At 38.6% G+C, this 27,029-nt stretch overlaps 1 protein-coding gene and 1 long non-coding RNA gene across 2 annotated transcripts in view; both read left to right on the top strand.

Moving 5' to 3' along the window:
• Positions 1–3,246: 3,246 nt before the first annotated feature.
• On the top strand, positions 3,247–14,516 carry LOC115303649. The gene is made up of 3 exons (XR_003914168.1): positions 3,247–3,334; positions 10,744–10,808; positions 14,314–14,516. It is a non-coding gene; the product is annotated as an uncharacterized LOC115303649 (long non-coding RNA).
• A 586-nt stretch (positions 14,517–15,102) lies between these two features.
• The window catches only part of CAND1 (cullin associated and neddylation dissociated 1), a 40,353-nt gene continuing 28,426 nt past the window's right edge, over positions 15,103–27,029 (top strand). Inside the window, exons 1-2 of the mRNA XM_029953426.1 lie at positions 15,103–15,618; positions 24,449–24,592. Coding sequence (XP_029809286.1) covers positions 15,551–15,618; positions 24,449–24,592 — 212 coding nt within the window. The 5' untranslated portion in view covers positions 15,103–15,550. The remainder of the gene's footprint in view (positions 15,619–24,448; positions 24,593–27,029) is intronic.

Here is a 27,029-nt window from a genome sequence, read left to right as displayed (position 1 = left end):
ATACTTTGGGTTTTATCAGATCATAACATTTTCAAAGCATATTCACCTGGATGTGTCATAAAATATAAACAACGAAGTGGCACATTTACATATGATTATAAAACAACATGTATGTTAATTAAGTATTTATAATTAATTATAACATTTATATTATAATACTATTAATTATAACATTTAGAACCCTTATGTTAATTAATGGCTAAGGCAAATAAGAAGACATAAATACTTTTAAACTTTGGGTGTTTTATTTATAAACCAAGGAGCATTCTTTTTCTCCTGGCCCTGCCCTACTTTCACCCTCTGCAGTCCTACCCATGTCTGAAAGTTCCCCTCTAATTCCATTTCTTTATCAAGTATTTTGAAATTCATCCTTACTAATCTCAGAACTAGCCACTTCCCTTCAGCAGCCTGAAATATAATAATAGCTATTTTGCCCGAGATCACAGTTTGGAAGTGGCAGATTGAAGAAGAGCTGAAATCAATCTGACTTCCAAGCCCATGCCCCTCTGCCATACTGTAACTTATGAATTATAATACGCAGATTGGGGTTGTCAAAGGGTTGGTATGGAATTGCAGCATCTAGCACAGGACCTTGTACAAAATGGGGCATCACAACTATTTGGTGATTTGAATCAATAAATGCAGAACAGCTACCCTGAATATCTGCATTCAAATTATATATGTTCATATAACTTAATAGGTCCTTTCATTAACATTTAAAATTCATATTGTTCTTTAAAATATTTTGTCATCTTTTGAAGGAAAAGAATATGGAAAGGAATATGGGAAGAAAATCAGCGGACTGCAATAATGTACTGTTCTAAAGAAAAATACTGGGAACACCTAGGTGGCTCAGTTAGTTGAGTGCCCAATTCTTGATTTTGGCTCAGGTCATGATCTCATAGTTTGTGAGATCGAGCTCCTCGTGATGGGCCATGTGGTGGCAGCACAGAGCCTGCTCATGCTCTCTCTCTCTTTTTCCCTCAAAATAAGTAAATAAGCATTAAAGACATAAAGAAAACTACTAGAAAATAAGGGAATACAATTTAAGTGGGAAAATATGGAAAAAATAAATTCATCACTTGAGAGAATGGGCTAATTTTGTGATCTAAATTGAAAATTGTTGATCTTTTTTCACTTTTCTCAATTCACAGTAGATGGTTAAGGGTGCATATTGAAAATTTAGACAAATTCTACAGAGGAAATTCATTGCCACATAGTATATTTGCATACCCTTCTCAAGAATTCTGGGATGTCAGAATGGACCATCAGAAATTCTCTTTGACGGGGCCTTCCCAGGAGAAACAACAAAGATTTCTTTCTGGAAACACTTGGGAATGTTGGTGGAGGGACTGAAGGATACTAGCAGATGCCTAGGGAGACAGCAATTCCTCCCAGAGATAGGAGAGAATTATGTCAAGGAAGATGAGTCTGGCCTTGGGATTTCAGCTTGAATAGAAACAGAGCTTTTTTTGAGAACTCTGGAGGATTTTTGAATGCCCTCCAGGGCAGCTCTTGAGAACTTGTTCTAAATGTCCTGTAGAGAAGCTTCCAAAGCTGAAAAAGTATGGCCAACTCATCAGAGCTCCAAATAGCTATATTCATCATATAAAGTCAACTCAAGGTCTTTTAAGAGAAGCAAAGACAAAACAAAAGAACTCTTTAGACTTAAAAGACATGTTAGGAAAGCTCGCACACACACAAAATGAAGTTCTGATTATAAAGTCATGAATGACTGTGATGAGAACTGTTTTGAAATATCTTCTGATGGTGTATTCCTTTTTCAATAATTTATCTTTTTTTAATTTTTTCAATGTTTTATTTATTTTTGATACAGAGAAAGACAGAGCATGAGAGGGGGAGGGGCAGAGAGAGAAGGAGACACAGAACTGAGCTGTCAGCACAGAGCCTGACATGGGGCTTGAACCCACAAACGTGAGATCTGACCTGAGCCGAAGTCGGAGGCTTAACCAACTGAGCCACCCAGGCGCCCCTCAATAATTTATCTTTAACATCCATAGTCCTTCTGCCAGGTAGAGTTGGCTGACCTGTGGGTACCTTATCTCTGGGAAAAGGAGACAAGCAGAGTTTTGAAAGAAAAAGTCATTGATCAGCCTTTAGTTCCAAATTTACTTTTCAAAATTTATAGGGAGACAACAGTCTTAAAAGATGGTTTTAAGAGAGAAAAGACGATTTTTCTCACCATCACCAAAGTCTAGAATTAAAGCTTAAAGTATTGACCATAGGGGTGCTGTCTGACTCTTGATTTCAGCTTAGGTTATGATCACATGATTTGTGAGGTCAAGCCATGTCTTGGGCTTGTGCTAGTGGCTCAGTCTACTGGGGACTCTCTCTCTGCCCCTCCCCTGTGCTTGCTCTCTCTTTTTTCTCTCTCTCAAAATAAATCAACTTTAAAGAAAAAGGACTGACCATAACTTGAATATATGGAAGAAACAATGAGAATGTAATGTAGAAAATTTCCTGCCACCCTGTGAGGGAAATAGTCTGCCTGCTGCTGAGGCGTGGAACCAGGAGAACGGTGGCTTTCTCCATCCCCAGCCTAGAAGTGAATTTCAGAGGAGAACACAACAGTAGAAGCAGCCAGATATGTTTAGGAGAATTCCAGGTCAGGAGTCTGTTGCTGGCTTTCTCTGATGAAGGCTGAAAACACTTTTAATGCCTTGCAGAGAAAGCCATGGTTAATGTAGCACCACAGAATTTAGGCTAGAGGAATGGTAGAGTAGAAGGCTGAGGGAGGCCCCTAGATTGGTGGGTCTGAAGGCAGCCTCCCAGAGTCCAGCATGGTCTAAGTTAGTGCAAAGAAAGTATCTAACTGAGAAGTCCTGAGCCTACAAGAAGATAGGGTAAGTAGAGAAGAGACAATGATAACAAAACAGACCTCATTTGGGGCTGGCCATAGAGAAAAGGCATTTTGGAATAAGAGTCAGGGGATAGGTCATGTTCATCATCAATGGCTGCCAGTATATGACCCAAAACACCAGGTAGGACCAACTATACCTCAGTCAATGCTGGAAAAGACATCCAGGAAGACAAAGCTGTACCACAGTGAAGGAAGTGAGATTGGATACAAGGGCATAGAGACCCTGGGTTAAGAAGTCTCAGTTGGGTTAAGAAATCACAACTGACATCAACTATAGGTCATAGAAGACCAGGCCCTCCATCCCTAATGTAGGCATGACATACAAATGTTTCTTGTATGGCCTGATGCCTTTTGGGGAAGCAGGACAGCACAGAAAAGAAGAGAGAGAAACCCTGAGGAAATAAACAAATATCCAGCCTCAAACCTTGAGGCTGAGATACCATCATTTGCAAGGTGAATTTGTATGTGTTTCTGTTTTAGTTTCCTACAGCTGCTGTAACAAAGTAAAACTAACTGGGTGGTTCAAAACAACAATAATTTATTCTCCCATCATTCTGGCTAGAAGTTCAAAATTAAGGTGTTGGTAGCACCATGTTCTTTTTTTAAATTTTTTACATGTTTATTTAATTTTGAAGGAGAGAAAGAGAGAGACAGAGGGTGAGTGGGAGAGGAACAGAGACAGAGAGAGGGAGACACAGAAGCTTCAGGATCTGAACCGCCAGCACAGAGCCCGATGCGAGACTCCAACTCACAAACCATGAGATCACGATCTGAGCTGAAGTCTGACACTTAACCAACTGAGCCACCCAGGTGCCCTGGTAGCACCATATTCTGTCTGATGGCTCTGCTTCTACTGCTTCTGCTGCTGGTAACCCTGTGGGTAATACTCTCTGCTTCCTTACAGAAAAAAATTCTACTTCTGATCTACATTGATGGGGGAGAGGAAAACAAAAGGGAGAAAGATAAAGTGATGAATATGAATACATGGTAAAATCTCCAGAAAGTTCATATTTAAAGGACTCTTAAAAATGAAGAAAAGAAATACTATGGAAAGACAGAAGGAGGATGAGTAGGACAAGAAGAGGAGGAGGAGGGGAAGGTAGAGGGTAGAAGTGGAGGTAAAGGGAGGAGGGGAAGAGGGGAATTTGTTGAGGAGAAAGAAAGGGAAATAATTTGGAGAAGTAACAGGGAGTATATGGAGATTTCAGTGAAGCTAAAAGTTCACAAGATTCTGAGGCTTGTAAAATTATTAATAACAAAAAAAGACTTGTAAGTGAAGGAAATAAGAATGGGGTACAGGGCTACCACTTGGGGTGAGTGGCATAATGCTACTGAATGGAAAAAATTAAATTATGAACTCTCTGTACTAACTCCTTAAATGTGGTCCATTTTTTTTCTGTAAGGATTTATCATCGCTTGGAGAGAACAAAATAAATAGTAATAAGAAGCAAGGGAGATCAAGAGAGTAAAGTAGCAAAGAAATACCCATCTGATGGAGTTTATCTCAAAGCTTGGGTGAACAATATCTCAAGATACCGAAAAGACACCATCCTGTCTATCCATCAAAAAGCTATGGATGATTACTAAGTGGCCATTGATAATATTCAGGAATTTGGAGAGAACTGAAGGGTGCTTAAAATATAGAGTCAGGAAAATAAAGCCTCAGCTTCAGCTCAGGTCATGATCTCATGGTTCTTGGGTTCAAGCCCTGCGTCGGGCTCTGTGCTGACAGCTAGCTCAGAACCTGGAGCCTGCTTCAGATTCTGTGTCTCCCTCTCTCTCTGTTCCTTCCCTGCCTGTGCTCTCTCTGTCTTTTAAAAATAAACATTAAAAAAGAAAAAAATTTTGAAAAAACTGAGAAAGAAAACTTGTGATCAGGAGGAGGGTTGGTTTACTGGAAAAATCATGCCAGGTAAATTTCATATAATTTTTAGATAGGAGCATAATAATATCTTGATTTTAGAGAGTCCTTTGACAGGCTCTCTTATAGTACCCTTAGAAGGAAAAGATTTAGAAGGAATGATGATTGCAGATCAAGAAGTATTGTCAGTGTAGTTATGTGGATTTGCAACTAGAGTCCTTGATTGATGATATTAATCATTAGTGCTGTCTAATGAGTTGATGCCAAGTTATGGAGAATTCTCCAGGGGTATGTGAGGGTCTTATTCTCTAATTTTTATAAATCATTTGGTTTAGGACATTGCTGACATGATGCTAAATTTGCAGAAACTCAGTAGCACAAGGGGTAGGTAGCATATCTTATGGGAAAAGCAAGATCCAAAAATATTTTCAGAAACTGTTTCAAAATTCTACAAATAGATCCCAAACAAAACAAAGCAAATATCAACAATGCAACCAAACCCAAACCAGCAAAACAAAGCTGTGCTTCTCAATGCCAACACTGCATGTTAGAATTGACTGGAGAGAATTTTATTTAATTGGTCTGAGTGTGGCCTGAGCATCAGTATTTTCAGGGGCATTCCAGTTGATTCTAAGTTAAGCCAGCTGAGAATCACTATGCAAGGAGAGGAGGGTGGTACGTGGAATAACCAAAGCCCAGTGTGTGTAAGGAAATATTTGGAGGCTTTGTGGACCGCAAACCAGTGAAGAGACAGGGAGATGTAGTGCCTGAAAAAGCTAAAATGATCTTAAGTTGTAAATACTGAGCAGAGGATTAGAAAATGGTAAAAGTAGCCCCCATTTGTCAGATAATTGTACAGCCACACCAAAAAGGATTTTTATGCTTACATTAACTCTATGAGGTTGATATTACCACCCCCTCATTTCAAGTGGAGAAAACTGAAGCTTGCTGAGGTCAAGTAACCCAGCCGGTGCCTGAATCACCCAGCTAGTGTCTAGGATGGCTATGGTTGACTGGACAACTATATAGTAAAGAGTCGAAGAGGTTTCTGGAGAGAACAGTTGTACTGGGAGTTTATTAGGAAAGAAAAATCTAAGTAACATTTTCATGAAAAATTTAAAGACAATAAAGATAATGAAGGAAATACAAAATTCAAATCTTTTCCCAAGATTTTCAGTCTAAAAGATGTGAATATTTATGGCGATAGGGAAGAGGGTTAAATTTTTGGAGAAAACTGATTTTGTTCTTAAGTAGGAATAGGCAATATTTATTAAGTATCAGGTACCAGGCATTTTATATAGATCTCATTTAAGCCTCATACAATTGTAGGTACATCAGTAGTATTCTCATTTTATTTATTTATTTTTTGTTTTTTATTTATTTTTGAGAGATAGAGACAGTGTGAGCAGGGGAGGGTCAGAGAGAGAGAGAGAGAGAGACAGAGAGAGAGAGAGAGAGAGATGCAGAATCTGAAGCAGGCTCCAGGCTCTGAGCTGTCAGCACAGAGCCCGATGCGGGGCTCGAACCCATGAACTGTGAGATCATGACCTGAGCCGAAGCTGTACACTTAACCGACTGAGCCACCCAGGTGCCCCAGTATTCTCATTTTAGAGAAGTTGCCCAAGATTACAGAATAAGTGGTATAGCCAGGGGTTGAATCCAGGTCTCTGTGAGGTCGAGTTTACTCTCTGAATCACCTGTCTATACAATATGGCAAATTGTGTATAAGGTGAATGTGCAATACGTAAGCAAAAACATGCCAGAACACTTGGACATATGGGAATGGAGCACAGGCAAAATGATTGGATTTATGTTTGAGTAGTTAGTAGTTTATACATGTATATACTAAGTTCTTTCAAATGAGGCATTAGCACATAAATATTTTTAAGTGTATAAATACATCACTAGTTTCTAAAAATTTTTTACCAAGACTGTAAATATATTTTGTTTGTGTTTGAGAGAGAGAGAGAAACAGAGAAACAGAGAGAGAGAGAGAGAGAGAGAGAGAGAGAGAGAGAGAGGGAGAGTAGGAGGGGCAGAGGGAGAGGAAAAGAGAGAATTAGGCAGGTTCCACGCCCGGGTGCTCTGTCCCACGACCCTGGGATCATGACCTGAGCCGAAATCAGGAGTGAGATGCTTAACCAACTGAGCCACGCAGCCACCCCAAGACTGTAAATAGGTATATGGTCAATAGATACTCTTTTGTACAAGTCCTTGTTCCTCCTCTGTAGTATCTCTTGTTCTCCAGTGGTAACAATACTGAGTTATTCTTCTTATGTCTTGGAGCAAATGCTCTCTTTGGGGGAAAATCCACAAAAGAAACTAAAGTTATTCTGACTCTTGTGTTTTAAAAAAGTGTGTTTATTTTTAGGTAACTGACTTCTATTTTAAACATTATTTTGGTTTCTTTATTGAGGTATAATTGGCATCCAAGTAAACAGCACACATTTAAAATGTACACAATGGATTTTGACATACATATACACTTGTGAAGTCATTACTACAGTTAAAATAACACACATTTCCATCAATTCCTGGAGTCTTAATCTGTCCTCCACCCTCCTCCCTTGGCAACCACTGATCTGCTTTGTGTCTTGACAGATTAGTTTGCAGTTCTAAAATTATATGTAAATAGACTCAAGGCCTATATTCTTTTTTTCTCTGATTTCTCTCACTCAGAATGGTGCTTTTGAGATTCATCCATGCTGGTGTGTTTATCAATGGTTCATTCCACTTTACTGCTAGGAAGTAATCCATTGTATACATATCTTACAGGTTGTTTATCGGTTCACCTGTCAGCAGACATTGAGGTTGTTTTCAGTTTCGCACTACTATAAATAAATCTGATATGAACATTCATGGTCTCCTCTTTGGGGTAGACCCCTAGAAATGGAATGGCTGGGATATACGGTAGATATGTGTTTAGCTTTCTGAGAAACTGCCAAAGTGATTTCCAATAGCAGTGTTTTAATGTTCCAGTGTGCCACATCCTTATCAACATTTAGTATGATCAGCCTTTTTGACTTTAATATTCTAAAAACTAGCAGTATCTCCTTGTAGCTTTAAGTTGTCCTTTGATGCTAATGATATTGGGCACATTTTCATGTGTCTATTTGTTATCCTGTAACTTCTTTTGTGAAGAGTCTGGTCACATCTTTTGTCTTTTTTTTTTTTGTCTATTTTTTAATAGGAATTTTGGTCTTCTTATTGAGCTATATGAGTTCTGATTACAAGTCTTTTCTTAAATATATCTTCTGCAAGTATTTTCTCCTGTTTTAAGCCTTGGTTGGACTATTAACAGTAATAGTTTGCTCCAAAGAGACATTTTTCCTTAATCAATTCTAGATTGTGACATATCTTAAGTGTTAACAATATTTCCATTAAAATAAAACTCTCATATTTGTTAGGAAATGAGGCAAGCTCTTTTTTTTTGTAGCATTTTCCATGAAATGTAAAAGGAGTTTGAGATTTTTTACTTAGATCATACAGAAAATTTTGTATTTTCCAAAATGATATAAATACAGGTACTTTATATAATCAGCATTTTTTCTAAAATGAGTTATTTCTATCACTTCACCTATTATGTAATAGTATATAAGTATATATAATAATGATGGACTAATTTCACTGTATAAATATCCTCTGCTGAAAGAATGCCAGTACCATTTCATTCAACTTATTTTCATTAAAATTACTAAAATTACTATTTTTTCCAGGTTCATTTTACTGAACTTTTTTAAAATCTCTGATCCTGTAGGCTCATGATTTCCCTTTAATTACTCTTTCAGAGTTTTTCTCAAAAGTCAAAACTTGCATCTGGTGGTAAGCAGCATACCTTTTTGAACAATGGGATAAGACCTCATCAGTACAACACCAATATTTAAAGCAAAATGCAGCATTTGCTAAGTTCTAGCATTTTTTTTCTGCATTCTTCTTTAAAAACTGATAACCAGCTTTACATCTATAAAGTTATATTTTTAGTTGTCTGAAAATCCTGGACAGTGCTCTTATGAATTTTTATCAGAGGATGTTATGATTTAAAAATGGCAGACTTCTAAAAGTCAAAAGTAAGAATGAAATGGTAGGTGTTCCAAAGGAAACACCTCTGTGATATAAATAATCTTTGTAATTTTCTCTAATATGCCACACATGTATTTCTAACTCTGAAAGAATAATCCCTGCATAGAATAACAATTCAGTTTGATTTAGACTGCCATGAGAAGTTAACCAAGAGCATCTAGCAGTTGTTTAGAAGAGAGTAGATCATAGAAAAAACTCGACCTGTGGAATTGTTTCCAAACAATTGGAAATAAATTTTCTTAAGATCAGTCTTCTATAGCATTTACTTCCTTTTGCATCTAGGGTGAATTCATTATTAACAAATGATCTGTAACAGGCGCCTTTTGTGTTTATTTGTGTGCAAAACTGTCACTGCTGAAACACAAATCACAACTGCCCTTTTCCTCCACTATTAACACATCAGCATTGACATTTGACAAAGAACTATATTTCAGAAATTTGTAACTGGTTGAAAAAGTATAGCTCTATTTTCTTTATTTCCTTTAACTCAGTTTATAGCAAATCTATGAATTAAGCACAATCCACATTTACTTGGCAGAAGGTTGTTTTAAAATGAATGTCAAATAAACGTATTTTCTGCAGCATTCAGTTCAGACTAAAATTCACCAACAAAACACAATTTACAATGTTTCGTGGTATTCTTATTTCTCAAGATGGTAATAGGTAGGACTCTAAAAAACTCTCTGCTCAAATGTGTAAAGTACCTGCATACTTGTATTAGTCAGCGTAAGCTACCATAAGAAAATACCACAGACTGAGGTAGCTTAAAACAACAGAAACTTACTTCCCACAATTGTGGAGGCTGGAAGTCCCAGATTAGGGTGCCAGCATGGTTGGGTGTCAGTGAGAGCTCCTCCCCGCCCCTGCTTGTAGGCTTGTAGATGGCTGTCTTCTTTCTGTGTCTTCACTGACACAGAGAGAGAAAAACATCAGCATCCTCTCAGTCCATGGAAGAGGGCTACCATGGGATAAGAGAGGATTCTAAGAGAAATGTAGGGATTATCAGTTGATAGAAAGTGCTCAAGTGCTGGGTCTTTCCTCCCCTTTCCATTCTAAAAACCAAAGCAACAAACAAAAACAGACAAACAAAATATCCCCACCACCAGAAGAAATGAGAATTCCTACAGGAAAAGAAAGTTCTGGAGAGCTTTGAGGTCTGCCCAAGATGTGTTGTTAAGGGTGAAGGAAATTATTTGACAGAGTGTATTTGAGAGCAGTGATGAAAAAAAACAAAACAATAAATAAATTTCATGTTGGTACTGCTTCCCCCAAACTTCCTTTGGTTGACTGCCTACTGATTTGTGCCCTTTTGAGGAGAGCAGAAGAAAAATGGAGAGAAGTGGCAGTGTAGAAAGAGGTCTTGCAGTGCAGTAACCTGCACTCCTCCCTTGTAGCATGGGGAGGATGCCTGAGTTTCAGCAGGTGAAGTAAGCAACTCCCTCCAACATGAGACAGGCAGGAGCCTTCTTGAGAGACTCCATCCGTGAGTGCTATTTGCCCCCTGGAGGACTAGAGGGTGCTCAAATGTGTTATGTCATGGAAGTGTGCAGAAGGAAGACTTCTGAAAGACACGTTAAAGAAATCACAACCCGGGCGCCTGGGTGGCTCATAGGTTAAGTGTCCAACTTTGGCTCAGGTGATGATCTCACAGTTTGTGGGTTTGCGTCGGGCCCTGTACTGACAGCTCAGAGCCTGGAGCTTGTCTTTGGATTCTGTGTCTCCCTCTCTCTCTTAAAAATAAACAATAAAACAGTAAAAAATTAAAAAAAAAAAAGAATTTCCAACATTGACCCTCAGTTTTTGGGTATCTGCCATCAATAGTCAAGAGAAAGGTAGAACTATAGGAAGTTAAATAAAGAACATTTTCCTTCTCTCCTCTTATCTTCTCTCTTGTCATTCCCTTTAACCTTATGGGGCATAGAAGCAGATGATGATATCAGGATGAACATTGGACTAAACTAGATTGAACTTTCAAGACTTCAAAGGGTAAGTTCTGGGACCCACCCAATATGTCACTAAGAGTCATGTAAAAGAGTTGACAGAGTGTGTTTGGAAAGCAAAACTCAAAATAACATTTTATGCTTGGACCCCAGCAACTTCGTATGACTTAATAAATCAATTATATTGTTTCCATTTTCTTCTTTTTATTGATATTTATCTTTTAATAGTTATTTACATTTTACCATATTTATCTTTTATCATATTTACATTTTAAAGACAATTTCAGGATCCATTCCATTAGACAAAATACAAAAAAAAATCATATTTAGTCAACATGAATGTCCCCCCAATGAAGGAAAATGTCTTCTTGCTCATATCTGGATCCCCAGTATTTAGTAAACTGCCTGGAACAGTGAAGTCACTCAATAAATGTTTGTGAATTCAGCTAACCTACTGGTTGTTATTTGAAGAAACTTCAAAGAGCTGAAGGACACCATTTTTTTTCCCTTTCTTGTCTCAGTTTTCCATTATGACCATTGACAGGAAATAAAACTCTTAGAGGACAGCCTTATCTAGATTTATTTATTTCCTTTTGCACATAAAATTAATTTAGCATTTACAGATCCTTAAAAGAAAGCATTTTTCCACTGTTTAGTTACAAGCTATATTCAATGATACACAGATCAAACCTCTAAAGGCCAAGAGTACAAAATAGAATTAAATTAAATACTTTTCGTGTATGTGTGAAAGACAAAGAGAGAGATTGTGAGCAGGGGAAGGCAAGAAGGGGGAGGAGAGAGAGAGAGAGATAGAGAGAGGGAGAGAGAGGGAGAATCTTAAGCAGCCACTGTGCCTGGTGTGGAATCCAACACGGGGCTCTATCTCACAACCGTGAGATCATGACCTGAGCTGAAATCAAGAGTTGAATGCTTAACTGGCTGAGGCACCCCACAATTAAGTACTGTTGAGTGTCTCTTATGAATTTGGCACAGGCTAAGTACTTAAAAGAAGTAGTAGTGGTTTAAAGTTGGCATATGCTCTGATGAAACTTATACTCTAGTTGGAGGCTAGAATATAAACACTATTATTGGTTTAAGATCCTAGAAAGAGACGAGGGAGATGAATAGCATTCCAGGTAGGGACAAGCAGTTTGGTACAGGGATTTGAAGCATAGGCTCTGAAACCAGATTGCCTGGATTTTAATTCTGACTATACCCTATTGGTGACCTTTAGCAAGTCACTTAAGCTGTTTGTGCCTCTGACACTTAAAATGTGGATTAAATGAATTAATTTAGTGCCTGACCTACAAGTAAGGGCTTGTTAATATAATGATGATTGTACAAAAACTTGGAGTTTGGTCTTTGAAAGACTCAAAAAAATTGATGGGGTCAATTCCTAGATTAGAATAGTGGGAGAAAGGTCAGAAAAAAAGGGTTAGGGGCAGATGAAGGGGGCACTGATTGCCAAAACATTTTAACATCATTCAGTAGTAGAGCCACTGAATTTTTTTAATTGCTGAGTGGCACTATAAAAACTATGTTTTAAAACACTCTAAACTGGCTATACAGAATGGTTTGGGATAGAGACAAGTGAAAGACTGAGAGAATGTCCTACTAATAATAGCAAACTTTTATTAGATGCTTTCTGTGACCTTCGTAATGCCATAAATATTATTTATAAATATTATTACATTCCCAGGACTGTGCTGAACACTTTAATGGGATATCTGTTATAGACTGAACTGTGTGCACCCCAAAATTCATATGTTGAAGCTGTAACCCCCAGTGTGACAGTATTTGAAGGTAGAACCTCTGAAGAGATCTGTGAAGTTAAATGAGGACACTAGGTTGAATGGAGTTAAAAGGATGGGACCCTAATGCAATGGGATTGGTGTCCTTAAACGACGAAAAGGAGATAGTAGGGGTGTGGGTGCACACAGGAAAGACTACATGAGGATACAACGAGAAGGCCACCGTCTGCAAGCTAAGGCCTTAGGATAAACCGACTTTGCTATTACATAGGTCTTGGATTTCTAGCTTCCATAACTATAAGAAATCAAGTTCTTGTTGTTTGAGTCACCCAATCTATGGTATTTAGCTACAGCAATACTGGCCCACTCAGACAGTGCCTCTTTTGAGTCCTTTTTTTTTTTTTTTTTATGTTTTTACTTTATCTTTGAGAGAGCGAGCGAGAGAGAGAGAGAGCATGAGTGTAGGAGTGGCAGAAAGTGAGGGAGATAGAATCTGAAGCAGTCTCCAGGCTCTGAGCTGTCAGCACACAGCCTGAAGTAGGGCCTGAAACCAGGAACTGTGAGATCACAGCCTGAGCATAGTCGGTTGCTTAAAACTACTGAGCCACCCTGACTCTATAAACTGCCAGATTGGGTAATACTGTAGTCTGATGATTGTAGTGTTATCCACAAAGAAACGAGGCTCCGAGACCTTGAAATGAATTGCCTAAGACAGCTAATAAGTGGCAGTAAACAGGATTTATATTCAAGCTGTCTGGCAACAAATATTATAGTTCAGTTGTAAACTGATAAACAAAAGGATTTAATAAACAAATGAAGAAAACATGACTTGGTGTCAGACTAGATTCAGGCTAAAAATAAAGGGGGGAGGGCGTCTGGGTGGCTCAGTCAGTTAAGCAACAGACTTCAGCTCAGGTCATGATCTCATGGTTTGTAGGTTCGAGCCCCTCCTCAGGCTCTGTGCTGACAGCTTGGAGTCTGGAGCCTGCTTCTGATTCTGTGTCTCCCTCTCTCTCTGCCCCTCCCCTGCTCGTGCTCTGTCTCTCTCTCAAAAATAAACAAACATTAAAATTTAAAAAAAAATAAAATAAAGGGGGGTGGTTATCACCAGATGACTGAGATTTTAAGCCTGGGGGTCCACACAAGGTAAATGACCAGCTTGTTGGTGTGTGATGTGCATAATATGGTTTATATTAAATACTGTGTAAAGGTTATTCAGAGCAGAAGGGAGTTAACTGTTGCTGAAACCCTTGAGAGAAGTTAACGATGGTTGACTTGGGTAAAATGAGTGAAAAGGTGCAGTGCTACTAGGGAGAAACACAGCATTAAAGTAGAAGGACACATGGAGCTAAACAGGGGGAAATTTAGGTATGAATCATGAGGCCAGATCACATCTCATCTGTTTTAACTTATTGATTATAACAGTGCAGACTTTTAGAAAAGACAACAAAAAAGGAACAATAGAGAAACGTCAGATTTAATAGTTGCAAGAAAGGAGCTATTCCGCTTTTTCTTTTTCTTAACAAGAGCCGTAAGAGAAAGAGAGATAATTTTCCTGGTCTCCTGACTGGGCTTTGCCATTCTTCTTTTACAAAGGCCTGTTAACTAGCTCTAATTCTAATTAAACAGATAAAAACGTGGTTACTAAAGCAAACGATTTGGTATCTGATATCCAACTGCTCTCTGTGTGTGTGTAAACAATAAAATACACAACTTCAGGATTATTAAATTCACAACAGCTGACTACAGAGGGTAGTCCTTTAGGTACTAATCATTGGTCCTTGGCCTTCCTTACTTTAGGGATCTGGCTCTTTAATTCACTGAGGAAGGGTGCCCAGCCAACTCGGCTCCCTTCAGAGGATGAGACTACCATCGTTCTTAATGATTCGCGCTAGGAAATCTCTACTACATCTCTGCCAAGATCACTAACTGATCCGCAGTGCGCCTGCCCAAACCGCAGCCGCCTAGCTCTGCAGACACCCAACAACAGCAAAAAGAGCTGCAAGAGGAAATCGAACCCGCAGCAGACACCAAGTGCGCGGGGAGCTAAATAAAGCTTTTCTCGATCGCAACTGCCTCGCCAGGCTACAAATCCCGGCATTCATTCCTCGCACGGGAGCCAATGAGGAAGCTACAAATTCCTCCAGCCAATCACATTCTGACTCAGTGCAACAACCCCGACTGCATTCTGGGATTTGTGGTTTTCACGTGGCAAAATTATTCCTCCCTGGTGAAGGCAAAGTAGGCCACGAGTCCATTCGAAATGTAAACTCCTTTTAATAATTCTTATGCTGGTTGCCACGCTACACCTTAATTAGCAGTACTCTATGACCTTATACTCCTTAAGAATCGTAAACCTTCCCAGTACTGCGGTACAGAAAAAAAAAAAACAAAACCCAAGTTATTCTCAGATTACCACACGCCTCTCCCCTTCGCCCACCCCCGTTCTTTAACCGTCGCTTTCAAGTCTCGCGAGAACAATCCCTTTGGGTCGTTGTCAGGCCTCCTGAAAGGCGGTTCACGCCAAGACTGACGGAGGCTTCAGCCAACAGGATTGCCTTTTAACTAGCGTCCCTACAGCGTGCGTGAGGAGACCTCCGCGAACCCTGACCTCAGCTTTCCGTGGCGTCCCGCGTTTGCCGCCCCCGCCCCTGGAGCGAAGGAGGCGGGTTTTGGCCCCTTGCCCTAGGGAGCGAGTGCGGAGAGAGTGGGAGCAAGAGGGACCCGAGTAGAGGTGTCTAGCTCCCCGCAGAGGCCCTGCTGTACTCCTCGCCGCCCATGAGCTCGTTCTCTAGCGAGCAGCGCCGTCATTAGGCCGGCCCCGAAGCCTCTGCTTCCTCCGGGACAGGCCCGCTCCTCGCCGAGGAGGAGGCAGCCTGTCGAGGCGCCTCCCTAGTCCGCGTCGGCGTCGCGCTGCGACCCTGGAAGCGGGAGCCGCCGCGAGCGAGAGGAGGAGCCCCAGCACCGGCACCGGCGGCGGCGGCGGCGGCGGGCAGCAGCACCAGCAACGCCAGCGGGCGGGATTGAGGCCGTCAACATGGCGAGCGCCTCGTACCATATTTCCAATTTGCTGGAAAAAATGACATCCAGCGACAAGGACTTCAGGTGAGGCCGAAACCCGACCCTAAACCCAGGTTGGGACGCCCCATCCGCGGCCCTGGCCCTCACACAGGCCTTGCCCCACCCCTCTGGCCTTGGCGGGTCTCTCTGCTTTCCCGAGATCTCCGGCCCACCTCCGCGATCCCTTAGGCTCCTTTGCACTCCCACCTTCCAGCCCCCTCCCCCATTCTTTCCTCCAGGCGGTTGCCCGACGCGGCTCCGAGGCCCTGTCTGCGTCCCCAGACGCTCCACTGCGTTCCCTGCCCCCACCCCCGATCCCAGGACCCGATTCTCGCGCCCCAGGTAGCGTGAAGGGGCAGAGTCACCCGCCCTTGTGGGGTCGGTAGGGAGTTGCTCTAGGCTTGGGGACCCGGAGGCTGGGCCTACTGGCCAGCCAGCCTCAGGCGCTAGGCCGCCCTGCTCGCTGGGGCTCTGCCGACTCGGGTCCCCAGCTGCCGCCTCTTTTCCCGCAGATGGGCCTGGGCCTGGATCCATTCCGCTTCACTGACTTGCCTCTTTTTGAGCTTTTCTTGGATGGGGTTATGAACTTTTTCTTTGGACCGTTCCTTGTGGGAAGGTGGGAAAGAAGGGGGTGGGCTGAAGGGGAGCCAGGATGGGGAAACGTGACTCGCAGGGTTTTCCCGCCAGCATCTCTGTCATTTTTCCTTGTCAGGTAAAACCTAAGCAGGAATTGGGGGTTTCGGTTTCATTTCCTTATATCCAAAATGACTGCCAGAAAGGTGTATTCCGGAACCCTAAACTGAGCAAATGGGTCTTAAAGAAGTTTTCAAATACGGGGGTGGTGAAGATGAAGCTACATTATAAGCAGTTCTGTTCCAGAAGACTTGTACTGTCGTTTCCAAACGTTGGTAGCATGCATAGTGGAGAAATACTATATTTTCACGGATTATCTTGGGTTCTCTCTCCCTCTCTTTGCATTACAGTAATTACTGCATTTCTTTCCAACTACCTCCTATCCCATCACAAAATAAATAAGCCTCTGATCTTAAAAAAACACACACACACAAGCTTTATGTTTATATGATTCCTGTTTTGTTCTCTAAGGCTTGGTGGTTGTATTTTGTGTGCATTTTAAAGCAAAGAAGAAATACTCTTGTATTAAACTCGTGGCTGAAGTCTCTCTTATTTTACGTATGGAGGTATGAGCAGTACCCTTTAACACCTGAAAACACATCCAAACCTTACCTCCCAGGAAGAAATTTTCCCATTTGTGAAAGGAGACCATGAAAAATGTCATCGTCATGTTCATAATTAAACTGATGTGCTGGCATGTTTAAATGGCCAGTGAAATACAGTTTTGGTTCTGTGACTTCAAAGCTAGAAATAAATTTTTAAAAGTTTTGCTTCCTAGGGAGTTAAGTATTGCATTTGAAACTTTTTAAACCTGGTTTACTAATACCAAGGATTTTAGTGTTGTGGCTTTTTGGAAGACACATGTTTGAATTCTTTTGGGTAGTTTAGATCAAAATCAGGATTATTGGAGGAAATAAAATTTTGCTTTTTTTTTTTTTTTTTTTTTTTAGGGTTAGTGAGCTGTTTACCTCCCTTTGGAGCTTTGCTTGCTCCCAATGCAAGACACTGAAATTAAAATATACATTGTGGTGACATATATGTGTATATTGTATATATATTTATATATGTATACACACATTTACATAAGTACATATAATATATAAAAAACTTGCAGCTGTGTAGAGTGTGTGGTGAGATTCAGCCCCTTCCCATTTCTGTCAGTTTGGCTCATGTAAAAGTAGTCAATATCATTCTGATTGTATTCAATTTCAGACTAAAGGTAGCACTTTCCAATAATAGCACTATTTTGTTAAACGAGTCAGACTTGTGTATAGTAATATGTTTAGAATAAACAAATCAAGTCATGTTAATGCTGCATATGTGATTTTTGACTGAAGCTCCTTAAATTTCTTGTAAAGATAATACATGCTTTCGTGTTTTCTTTTTTAAATAAACTATATGAAAGTAACATTGCTCTGATGTTAAGCAATATTCAGTGTTGAACTTGATAAGACTTATCTACCAGTTTCAGTGAGAGTAAATCAGAACATCACTTGGAGGATTATTTTTCTAAAAGTGTAATGTTGATCTATTTCTAATAGTTGGTGACCATTATAGAAGTGTGGAAACCATGACTTTAGCAATATAGCTTTGCTAAGATTTTTATGAACTCTGTTTTAAAGGCTTGTAATATGCTCAAGCCATCGAGTTAACGGACAAGTCTTCGGATCTAAAGCACTGTGTGTATTAAATAAATATTTAACATTAAAAAAACAAGCACCTGAAGTCAAGTATTTTGAACATTTTTCTGTATAATTGCAGTATAGACATTTGAAGGTATGTGTTCTATTTTAAAATTATGCCTTCTAATTTCTCATTTGACATTTATTTTGATATAAATAGGCACTTTATTGTTACATGTTTTAAAATATCTACCAACAGATCTTGAGGACAAAGTTAAAAATCTAGACTATCTAACATGTGCAAACCACTCTACTTGTGTTAAGGGCAGAAGAAAATAATATATCTAAAAGGAAAAAAAAATTATTCTTCTCATGGTAGAATCCAAAGAGAGTATAACCTGCTGGTCACAAAATATGGGTTCTAATCGAGTAGGAATCTTTCCTGTGAACCATTGGTGAAATCTTGGGCAGGATGCTTAATTTGGGATTAAATTTTCACTTTGTACATGAGTGATTAAAAAAGGTTCTGAAAAGGCCTGAAATTTTAGATCTCTGGATAACTACATAGTCCATTCATGTAAAAAATGGATACAGCCTTCAAAATTTTCAGATGTCAGCATTTTTAAAGAATCATTTTGTAGGGTTTAAATCATGGGTTCAATTGGGCGGGGGGAATCTAATGACTTTTCTTTCATGTTTTAGTATTCTATATTCTTTGAAGGTGATATATTAAGGTTTAGTGCCAGTAGATAGATAATTCTGTAGATACCAGGATGACAATTTTAATGTGAGTGCTCCATTTATGAATATTAACATTGTAAATTCAGTGGGTTGAGGTAACTGATATTTTGCTTTTATTTTCATATGCTTCACCATAACTGAATTATGGTATTACGAAGAATCAAGTGCTAAAGAAAATATACCATTATTTTTCTCTACATAATAGTTAACATTAATGCTTATTGTCGACTTTATACACTTGATCCTAACTATCCTTATAATACTAGTAAAGTGAATACTAACAGTCTGTATTCCAGTTGAGAAATCTTAGATGTGGTGATGTTAATTAAGTACTTGTCCGAGGTGGATTAGACATTAGATCTGGGATTTCCAGACTCCCCCAGGGCATGAACTCCTAACTACCATGTTCTGTTACTTCTCCAGAATTTTGACTAGGGGACATTAAGACTGAGAACTTAAACTTCATTTCCTTCTCAGATAGGTTTATGGAATATTTTGTGCTAGAAGATGCTTTTAGTAATTCCCTGAGAAGGACAACAAAATGTTTAAGATCTAGAGCTTGCCTTCAATATTACATGCTTGTTGAATGGTTAAGACATTTTTATAAAATGATGAAGAACCCAGTATGTAGCTGTTAGGCTTAAGTGGCAGACAAGATGAAAGCAAGGAGATTGATGTTTGTGGAATGATCCGAGCTAGGTCTTGAAATTGTAGGCAGAGAAAAATGAGTACAAGTATGAAAGCAAGGCTGTGTAAAACTCTGCTGTTTTAGAGGAGAGGGAGTAGGTAATTTTGACTGGAGCTGGGAGTCAGTATTGTTTGGGGAACTGCTTTGAGGGTATGGACCTTGTTTCACTGAACTGAATCCTCTACTGTGTTGGCCTTGTGTGTTCTTAGTAGGTGCTTGTTTTAATTGAATTAGATTTTAATTCTAGAGTAAAAGAGAAAAGCATGTAAGGATTTTGGGAAATTTCTTCTAGAAACCATTATAAAATCTCCCAATCTTTTTTTTTAATATCAGTTGATATAATTTAAAATAATTTTTTAGTGCATGCAGAATTTCCTATCCTGATAATGGTTTATGTTACCAAATTTATCTATGTGTTTTGGACATTAGAAGGTATTTTCTCTTGGAAACTTTAAAATGCTAACAAAAATCTCAGGCCTGGTATGGAATCCTAGGCTGGAAGGGACCTTAGAGGTCTTAAAGCTGAAAGTACTGCATGGGCATGTTCAAGAATGTAACAATAAATACCAGCTAAGGTCTCTGGACAACTTGTACTTGTAGAAAAGTAAGTTTAATCAGAAGAAATAGATTTGTGGAGCTTCAGAAGGTGATTTCTGGGTACTTTTTAAGTACTTTGCAGGTTGATGGCAATAAGTTACTGGATTTCACGTATGTGATTTTTCTTGATAAAGGTTTACTGCTGACACTGATTAACAGCAGTGATTAAGGCTCACCACTGAAAAATAGAAGGAAAACCTCATTGAGAAAACTGGGAAGAAGAAAGAGGACTAAAAATTAGTCTTATTTACATGAACACTATTAAGACTGTCTTAAATTCATACTCTAAGGGAATAAATGAGATAAAAGGGATAGTGGCGAGTTCTTTGAAAGATCATTGGTTCACTAGATGATGCGCTTGGTTGGTGTGTGTTAGCTTTCTTTTGGTAACAAGGGTAAAATTGTGTTTGTACATGAGGGGAGAATTGTGAGAGCTGCTCATTGTGCATTACAAGGTATGTACGTCTACCATTGTTTCTACATTTCTACCTTGGATCTAATAGAGATGAATAAGTTCTCCCCTCAAGGAACTTGCAATTCAGTAGAATAAGCCAGGTGTTCATAACTGTTTGCAGAGCCTGGCACTGTTCCGACGATGGACCCCCCAGGTGTTTATTGAATAAATGAGTGAGAAGGCACTGCCTCTAAGTCATACCCGCCCAGGACTCCTGTAGAAGCCTGGAAGTTAACGTTTTAACTTCCCTGTCTCCCGTCTTAAGCCATTTTTATTTTTATTTTTGTCCTGTTAAATTACCATCTACCAGATGGCCCAATTTGGAAAACTTTGATGTCACCCTTCTACCTTTCTTTGTCTCATTTAGTTCCCTGATGAGTATTTCTCAGATTAGTCTTCCTGTCTCCGGTCTCTTTTTAATCTAGCCTGTTGGTAACTCTCCCATTGGAGTTTTCCTTCTAAATGTCACAGCTGATCATTGCCTTCCCCACTAATTCCCATTGACTACAAGATAAATTCTAAACTTCTTTGCTGTTGCCCACTAAGATCACTGAAACTACTTTTCCCCCAGATATTTAACAAGCTCTGTGTAACTAATTCAGTGGATAATTTCTTTGTTCATCTACTTGACATACAAGTACAAGTATAAAAAGTATACCACTTTTTACTTGAAATTCTTTTATAGAGACACCCCTGACACAGGTTGGGTCTATTACCATTAGCAGTGAGGGAGAAAAGGTGTTGGGTCCTATTCATTTGGGTAATTTTGGGAAGGGTCTATGGAAGTGAAGTTTCCCATTAGATTGGATTGTTGGAAACTGGGGCAATTCCATCATTTGATATCTTAATACACAGAAGGCAAGACTAAAGCAGAGGAAAAGCTATAATTGGTGAAGTAGCAGCAGTCACTTTAATGAGTTAGGAAGATATTTGGTATTTTGTGTTAAGTGAACTTGTCTGAAATGGATGTTCTGTGAGGTTTTTTATGTCCAGGAAAACAGTATGTTTTAGCTGTTAACATCAGATTGGTTTGGAATAACATTGAGATACAGGTATAAGCATCAGATCAGTTCCTGAACTGCAGAGCTTCTGTTTTTTCCTTCTCAGTCCTCACTTTTGGCCAAGGGCGGATGATGTTGGGCTGCAGAGCATTGGTTTATGGGTCACACACACCTTCACTATTGCTGAGATTTTGTTGATTAGGATCGGAGGAATGGCCATTCAGTGTAGTCCGTACTTGAGCCAGGTTTATAATCTTTTCTCCTGTTGTAAGATGAGTGGTTGAACCATCTGATGTAACAGTGGGTGTTAAATCACAGTAAGACTCCTGAAGTGGTACATACCTGACTGTAACACCCAAGTCTTGTAGTTTCCCTCCTACTTCTTTGTCCATTTTCTAACTCATCCCTTACCATCCCCATACTAATCCTCTTCAAAGACTTATTTTACCATCTACCAGATGGCCCAATTTGATGGCCAGTATTTTAACCTTTTAAATCTCAAATGATGGGTCCTCATTCTCTACAGTAGTTAGTACTATAATGTTATCATGAATATTGAATTAGTGATTGTAAGCCTTACTTCTAGGGGAAGTACAGTGGTAGGTTCCTGTGAGTCTTTAGTCACAACATTTTCATAGTTGATCAGCTCATAACCGTGTTTTATCTGTATTTCTGTTTAAAGACTCTTATTTAATCTGTTGATTCATTCACACTGCTCATGGCCAGCAGTACTGTCTTCATACTTGAAAGAATCTTATCTAATACATGTATTTTTTTTGGAAGATAACATCACAGCCTTCTTGTACTTGGGAACACTAGACAGTACTTCACTGTGCTTGGGGTTCATTTTAAACAAAAAAATTACTAACTGAAAGCACAAACATGCCAAAGATGTGGCAATACATAGAGAAGAGGATACTACTCTTCACAGTACGTGAGCTGAAACAAGAAGGCATTTACTCTTCTAATTAGGATTGATTGTATGTCCATTTTTCTTCTTCCATTGATTGTCATACCGATTCTGGCTACCATCATTTCTCACTTAGACTGCTACACTAACTCTCCTAATTGTTCTCCATTCAGTTTGGTTGAATGAAGGATGGTTCTCTCCAAACTCTTACCATAGTGTATGTAACTGGAGTTATGTTTCTGAAATGCACATTTAATCATTTTCGTATTCTCCCCATCTCTTCCTCAGGTGCTTTTCAGTAGCTTTTCATTGCTTTTAAAATACAGATTAAAATCCTAATAAGACCCCCAAATCTCTTTAATCTCTTGGCCTTTGCTTACTTTGCCATCCCCCTGCGCCTGCTTCAGATCTCAGTCTTCCCTGGTGCACAACCCACAATGCAGTCAACATCAGGTTCCTTTGTTATACGATTGAGTTTTCTTTGTGCCATATTCCTTTCCTTCCCTTCTTAGGGAAGACAATTTATTCCTGTTCATAATTACATATTTAATTACCCCATATATGTAGTGTTTTAAATTAAAATGTCTCTGTTTGACTGCATTGTAAGCTTGAGACCACAGAACTGTATGCTTTTACCATCTCTTGTTTACACAAGGCCTAGCATAGTACTTGATACATAATAGGTTCTCACTACATAGCCAATGAGTGTATAAGACCTTTCTTATCCTGACCTCAACCTACATTTCCATCTTCTTCCTGTTAGGTTTCTTTCCATCTACTTATGTCCCAGTCATTCTTAACTGCTTCTTAGCCCTTCACTCTAAAATGTGTGGCCACTTAGCATTGCTGTTGCTGCTACCAACCCCACCCCCACCCTAACAGACAAAAATAAAAACTTAAAATCCTAACCAGCTTTCCCCATGCAAAACCACCTGTTACTCCTTTTAGATCCAAACTAATCATCCATTCTTCGGTGTGATCATTGTCAAATGTCCTTGTGTATTTTTCAAAATCTAAGATTGAGATTTGTCCATTTACCTGTCTGCCATATTAGATTAAAAGGTTAAGAGGAAAGGACTGAGTCTGTTTTATCATCTTTGCTCTTAGCACCATGCCTAAAACAGTAAATGCTTAAGAGACATTTTGCAGGTTGTCTTTTGACTCTGCCATGGACAGCTTTTAAGCTGGTCAAACATCTTCTAAGATGATTTATATGCAAATTTTTATATTAAATTAATGGAAGAAATTCTTAGAACTTCCTGGCTTTGGGGTCACCATAAGAAGTAACTCTTTGTATAATAATATTATTTCAATCTGTTTTTTCTCATTTAAAAAATTGCCTGTTGCTAATTTTAGTGGTGTTCATTTCAACTTTTTAAAAAATGTTTAACCATTTATCATAGATTTTTTAAATTAAACTACTACTGAAGGTAGTCTCAATATGGATTTGACATTTCTGTATGTAACATAAGATACTACACTTACTCAAATTGGATCTGGTTCAAATACAGGAGAAAGGCATTAAGTAATTGTTTTTTAAGTAAGGTTATTTTAATAAGAGAAGAACCAAGAATTATGGGAAGAATTCATTTGGTCTTTAAATAGGTTTGAGGGGCTTTATTTCAATGTGATTATATATTAATCCAAGAAAGTTCCTTTAAGACAGTTGTCTGGTGAGATATATGAGAGAAAATCTGAACATCTATTTACCTTATTTTTGTCTCTGGTTAACCCTTTCATTTAAAGCTGAGATTAGACAGTTGATCACTGGCTTCTTTGTCAGACTATTCAGTATTAAACATGTCTTTGGTAGTAGTTTTTGAGGGGGACTGAATGTCAGATGGAATGATATTTTAGAATCACTTCTTCATCATTTTGAAAATACACCTGATATCTTGTGATGGGAGTTGGGGTAGAGGTGAGAATTTGTATTTTTGAAGGTTTCTCAGTAATTTTCCATCACCCCCCAAGTCACCCAATATTATACAAGAAGGTATTCTTAATGTCTGTAGTTAAAGGCTTCCTAGATAAAACATTCAAATTGCATGCAAAGAAAAAATAAAGAGCAGCTTTTCTCCTTCTAAAAGCAATGATGCTACTAATTAGAATGAAAGAGCACTCATTGTAGGTCCTGTCAGTAACTTAAAACAGGACTAAGCTGGGGAGAATCTTTTTTTTTAATTAATGCTTAAAAACATATAGTTATCAATAAATTTAATTTCTTGATAGGTTTATGGCTACAAATGATTTGATGACAGAACTGCAGAAAGATTCCATCAAGTTGGATGATGATAGTGAAAGGAAAGTAGTGAAAATGATTTTGAAGTTACTGGAAGATAAAAATGGAGAGGTACAGAATTTAGCCGTCAAATGGTAAGTGTTGTTACTTGCTTCCCACCTCCACCACCCCATTAAAAAACTTAGTGTAGTAGTTGGTGAATTATCTTAATTTTGTGCCCTATATCTTTCTGTAGTTTTCTTTAAAATTTGCAGGTGAGTGGGGTTTAATGTTTGTTACGTGGTACATATACACTTCTTAAAGTTTCTATATTGACTAGATGTAGCCTTTTATGGTGTTTTATTTATTTATTTTATTTAAAAAAAATATGTTTAATGTTTATTTTTGAGAGAGACACACACAGAATGCTAGTGGGGGGCGGGCAGATAAAGAAGGGGAGACACAGAATCCGAAGCAAGCTCCAGGCTCTCAGCTGTCTGAGATGCGGGGTTCAAAACTCCTAGATCATGAGATCGTGACCTGAGCCAGTCAGACACTTAACCGATTGAACCACCCAGGCACCCCTATTTATTTATTTTTAAAATTTATTTATTTTGAGAGAGAGTGGGGGAGGGGCAGAGAGACTGGGAGGGAGAGAGAATTCCAAGCAGGCTCTGCACTGTTGGCATGGAGCCCAATATGGGGTTCAAACTCATGAACCATGGGATCATGACCAGAGCTGAAGTTGGATGCTAAACTGCTGAGCCACCCAGTTTAGCATCCTATGGTATTTTAATTTGCATGAAATATAAATCGGAAGCTTCAGAAAGAGTAGTTCTTTCACTTGTTTGGCCTGATTTTTTTTTAGCTGCGGTACAAGGCCTTCTTATGTCTATTCATCTCTATGAAAAGTTAAGAACCAATGGTTAAGGGAAGTAAAATAATAAGACTTTGTAACAACTAGCATCAGTTATAAAACCATAGTTCAAATTAACACTGATGACAGAGGACTTAAAAAGAATTGCTCCTAAAAATTGTGGGAATTCCAATTGTCTTTGTGTACAGTGCAATAGGAGCATCTTATTGAGCGTGATATTGACAGTTTGACTTTTTAATGAATCAAGTGCAGAGTTCTAAGTAAATTTTACTAAGTTGTTTCATTTATGCATAATCAAATACTTGAACACCTTAATTCACATAGCAAGTTATTAGAAAATATAACCGTTAGTTTCATATCACAAATTACAAAATTTCATTATTTTCTATGTCCTATGATAATTAGGTATCGGTTTAAATAAAGCATTGTCTCATGATACCTTTTTTATTGCACTTTATTTGCAAAGATTTTAAGTTTGTTTTAGGCTAAGCTGTTGCATACTTGCTATAAAAACAGGTGAAAATGTGAGAAATCATTGGTCATCATAGAACTTCGAGACATGCAGTACAATTTTCTTTAACTTGAGACATTTGCAAGTTTAAAATAAAATGTCTTCAGAAGATAAGACGCAGAATAATACAAATGAGTATGATTTACTGTAATGATTATTTTTTGTCTTTTATTGTTTTCGCCTGTGCTTACAAAATTGAATTCTGTTCAAAATATATGCTGAGCATTTACCAGCTTTTAAAAGTAGTCTTTGTCGGGCACCTGGGTGGCTCAGTTGGTTAAGCGACCGACTTCAGCTCAGGTCATGATCTCCTAGTCTGTGAGTTCGAACCCGCATCAGGCTGTGTGTGGATAGCTCAGAGCCTGGAGCCTACTTTGGATTCTGTGTCTCCTTCTCTCTCTGCCCCTCCCATGTACATGCTCTGTCTGTCTGTCTCAAAATTTAAAAAAAAAAAAAAAAAAAAAAATATATATATATATATATATATATATATTTAAAAAAGCAAAAGTAGTCTTTGTCTCAGATTGAGAGTTGTGAGGTACCATAGCTCTTACTTGCATGTATCATTAGGAACCTGAGCTTTTGATCTTTTGAAGACCTTTTATACTTAACAGGTTGGGGGAAGAAATGACTTATATTCAAGAAAAAAGAAAGGAGTTAAGATCTAAACAAAAGTAATATAGTAGGAGATAAAACCCAAGGGCTGATTCTTGGGAGAGGGAAAATCGCTGTAGATAGATAAATTACTAAGTAGCCTTATCAAGAAATTGGGAAAATTGTCAAAAGAACCTATCACCCAAAAGAAACTCCGGCCCAGAAATCTTTCACGCAAGTTTTTGAAACCTCAAAGAACAGATAATTCCAGTACAGAGAGTTCTAGGTCTGTTCCCAGAACACGAAGTATGAAAACTTTCCAGTCTTTTATTTAAACCCAACTATTGATAACAAATCCTGACTGAAGATAATACTAAAAAAGAAAACTACAGACCATTTAAATGTTGAAAGTATAATCCAACAATACAGTAAGTGTAATGTACCATGACCAAGTGAGATCAATCCCAGGAATATGAGGAAAATTCAATATTATGTGTTTTATCAATATATTTCATCATGTTAATAGATAAGAGGAAGAAAACACAGTTGTCAATTGATGATTAAAAACAACAACACAAAACACCACATTCAGTTAGGCTACTTAGTGTAA

This window comes from Suricata suricatta, chromosome 10, assembly GCF_006229205.1.
Source record: "Suricata suricatta isolate VVHF042 chromosome 10, meerkat_22Aug2017_6uvM2_HiC, whole genome shotgun sequence".
NCBI lineage: Eukaryota > Metazoa > Chordata > Mammalia > Carnivora > Herpestidae > Suricata > Suricata suricatta.
This window is presented reverse-complemented; position numbering and strand designations above follow the sequence as displayed.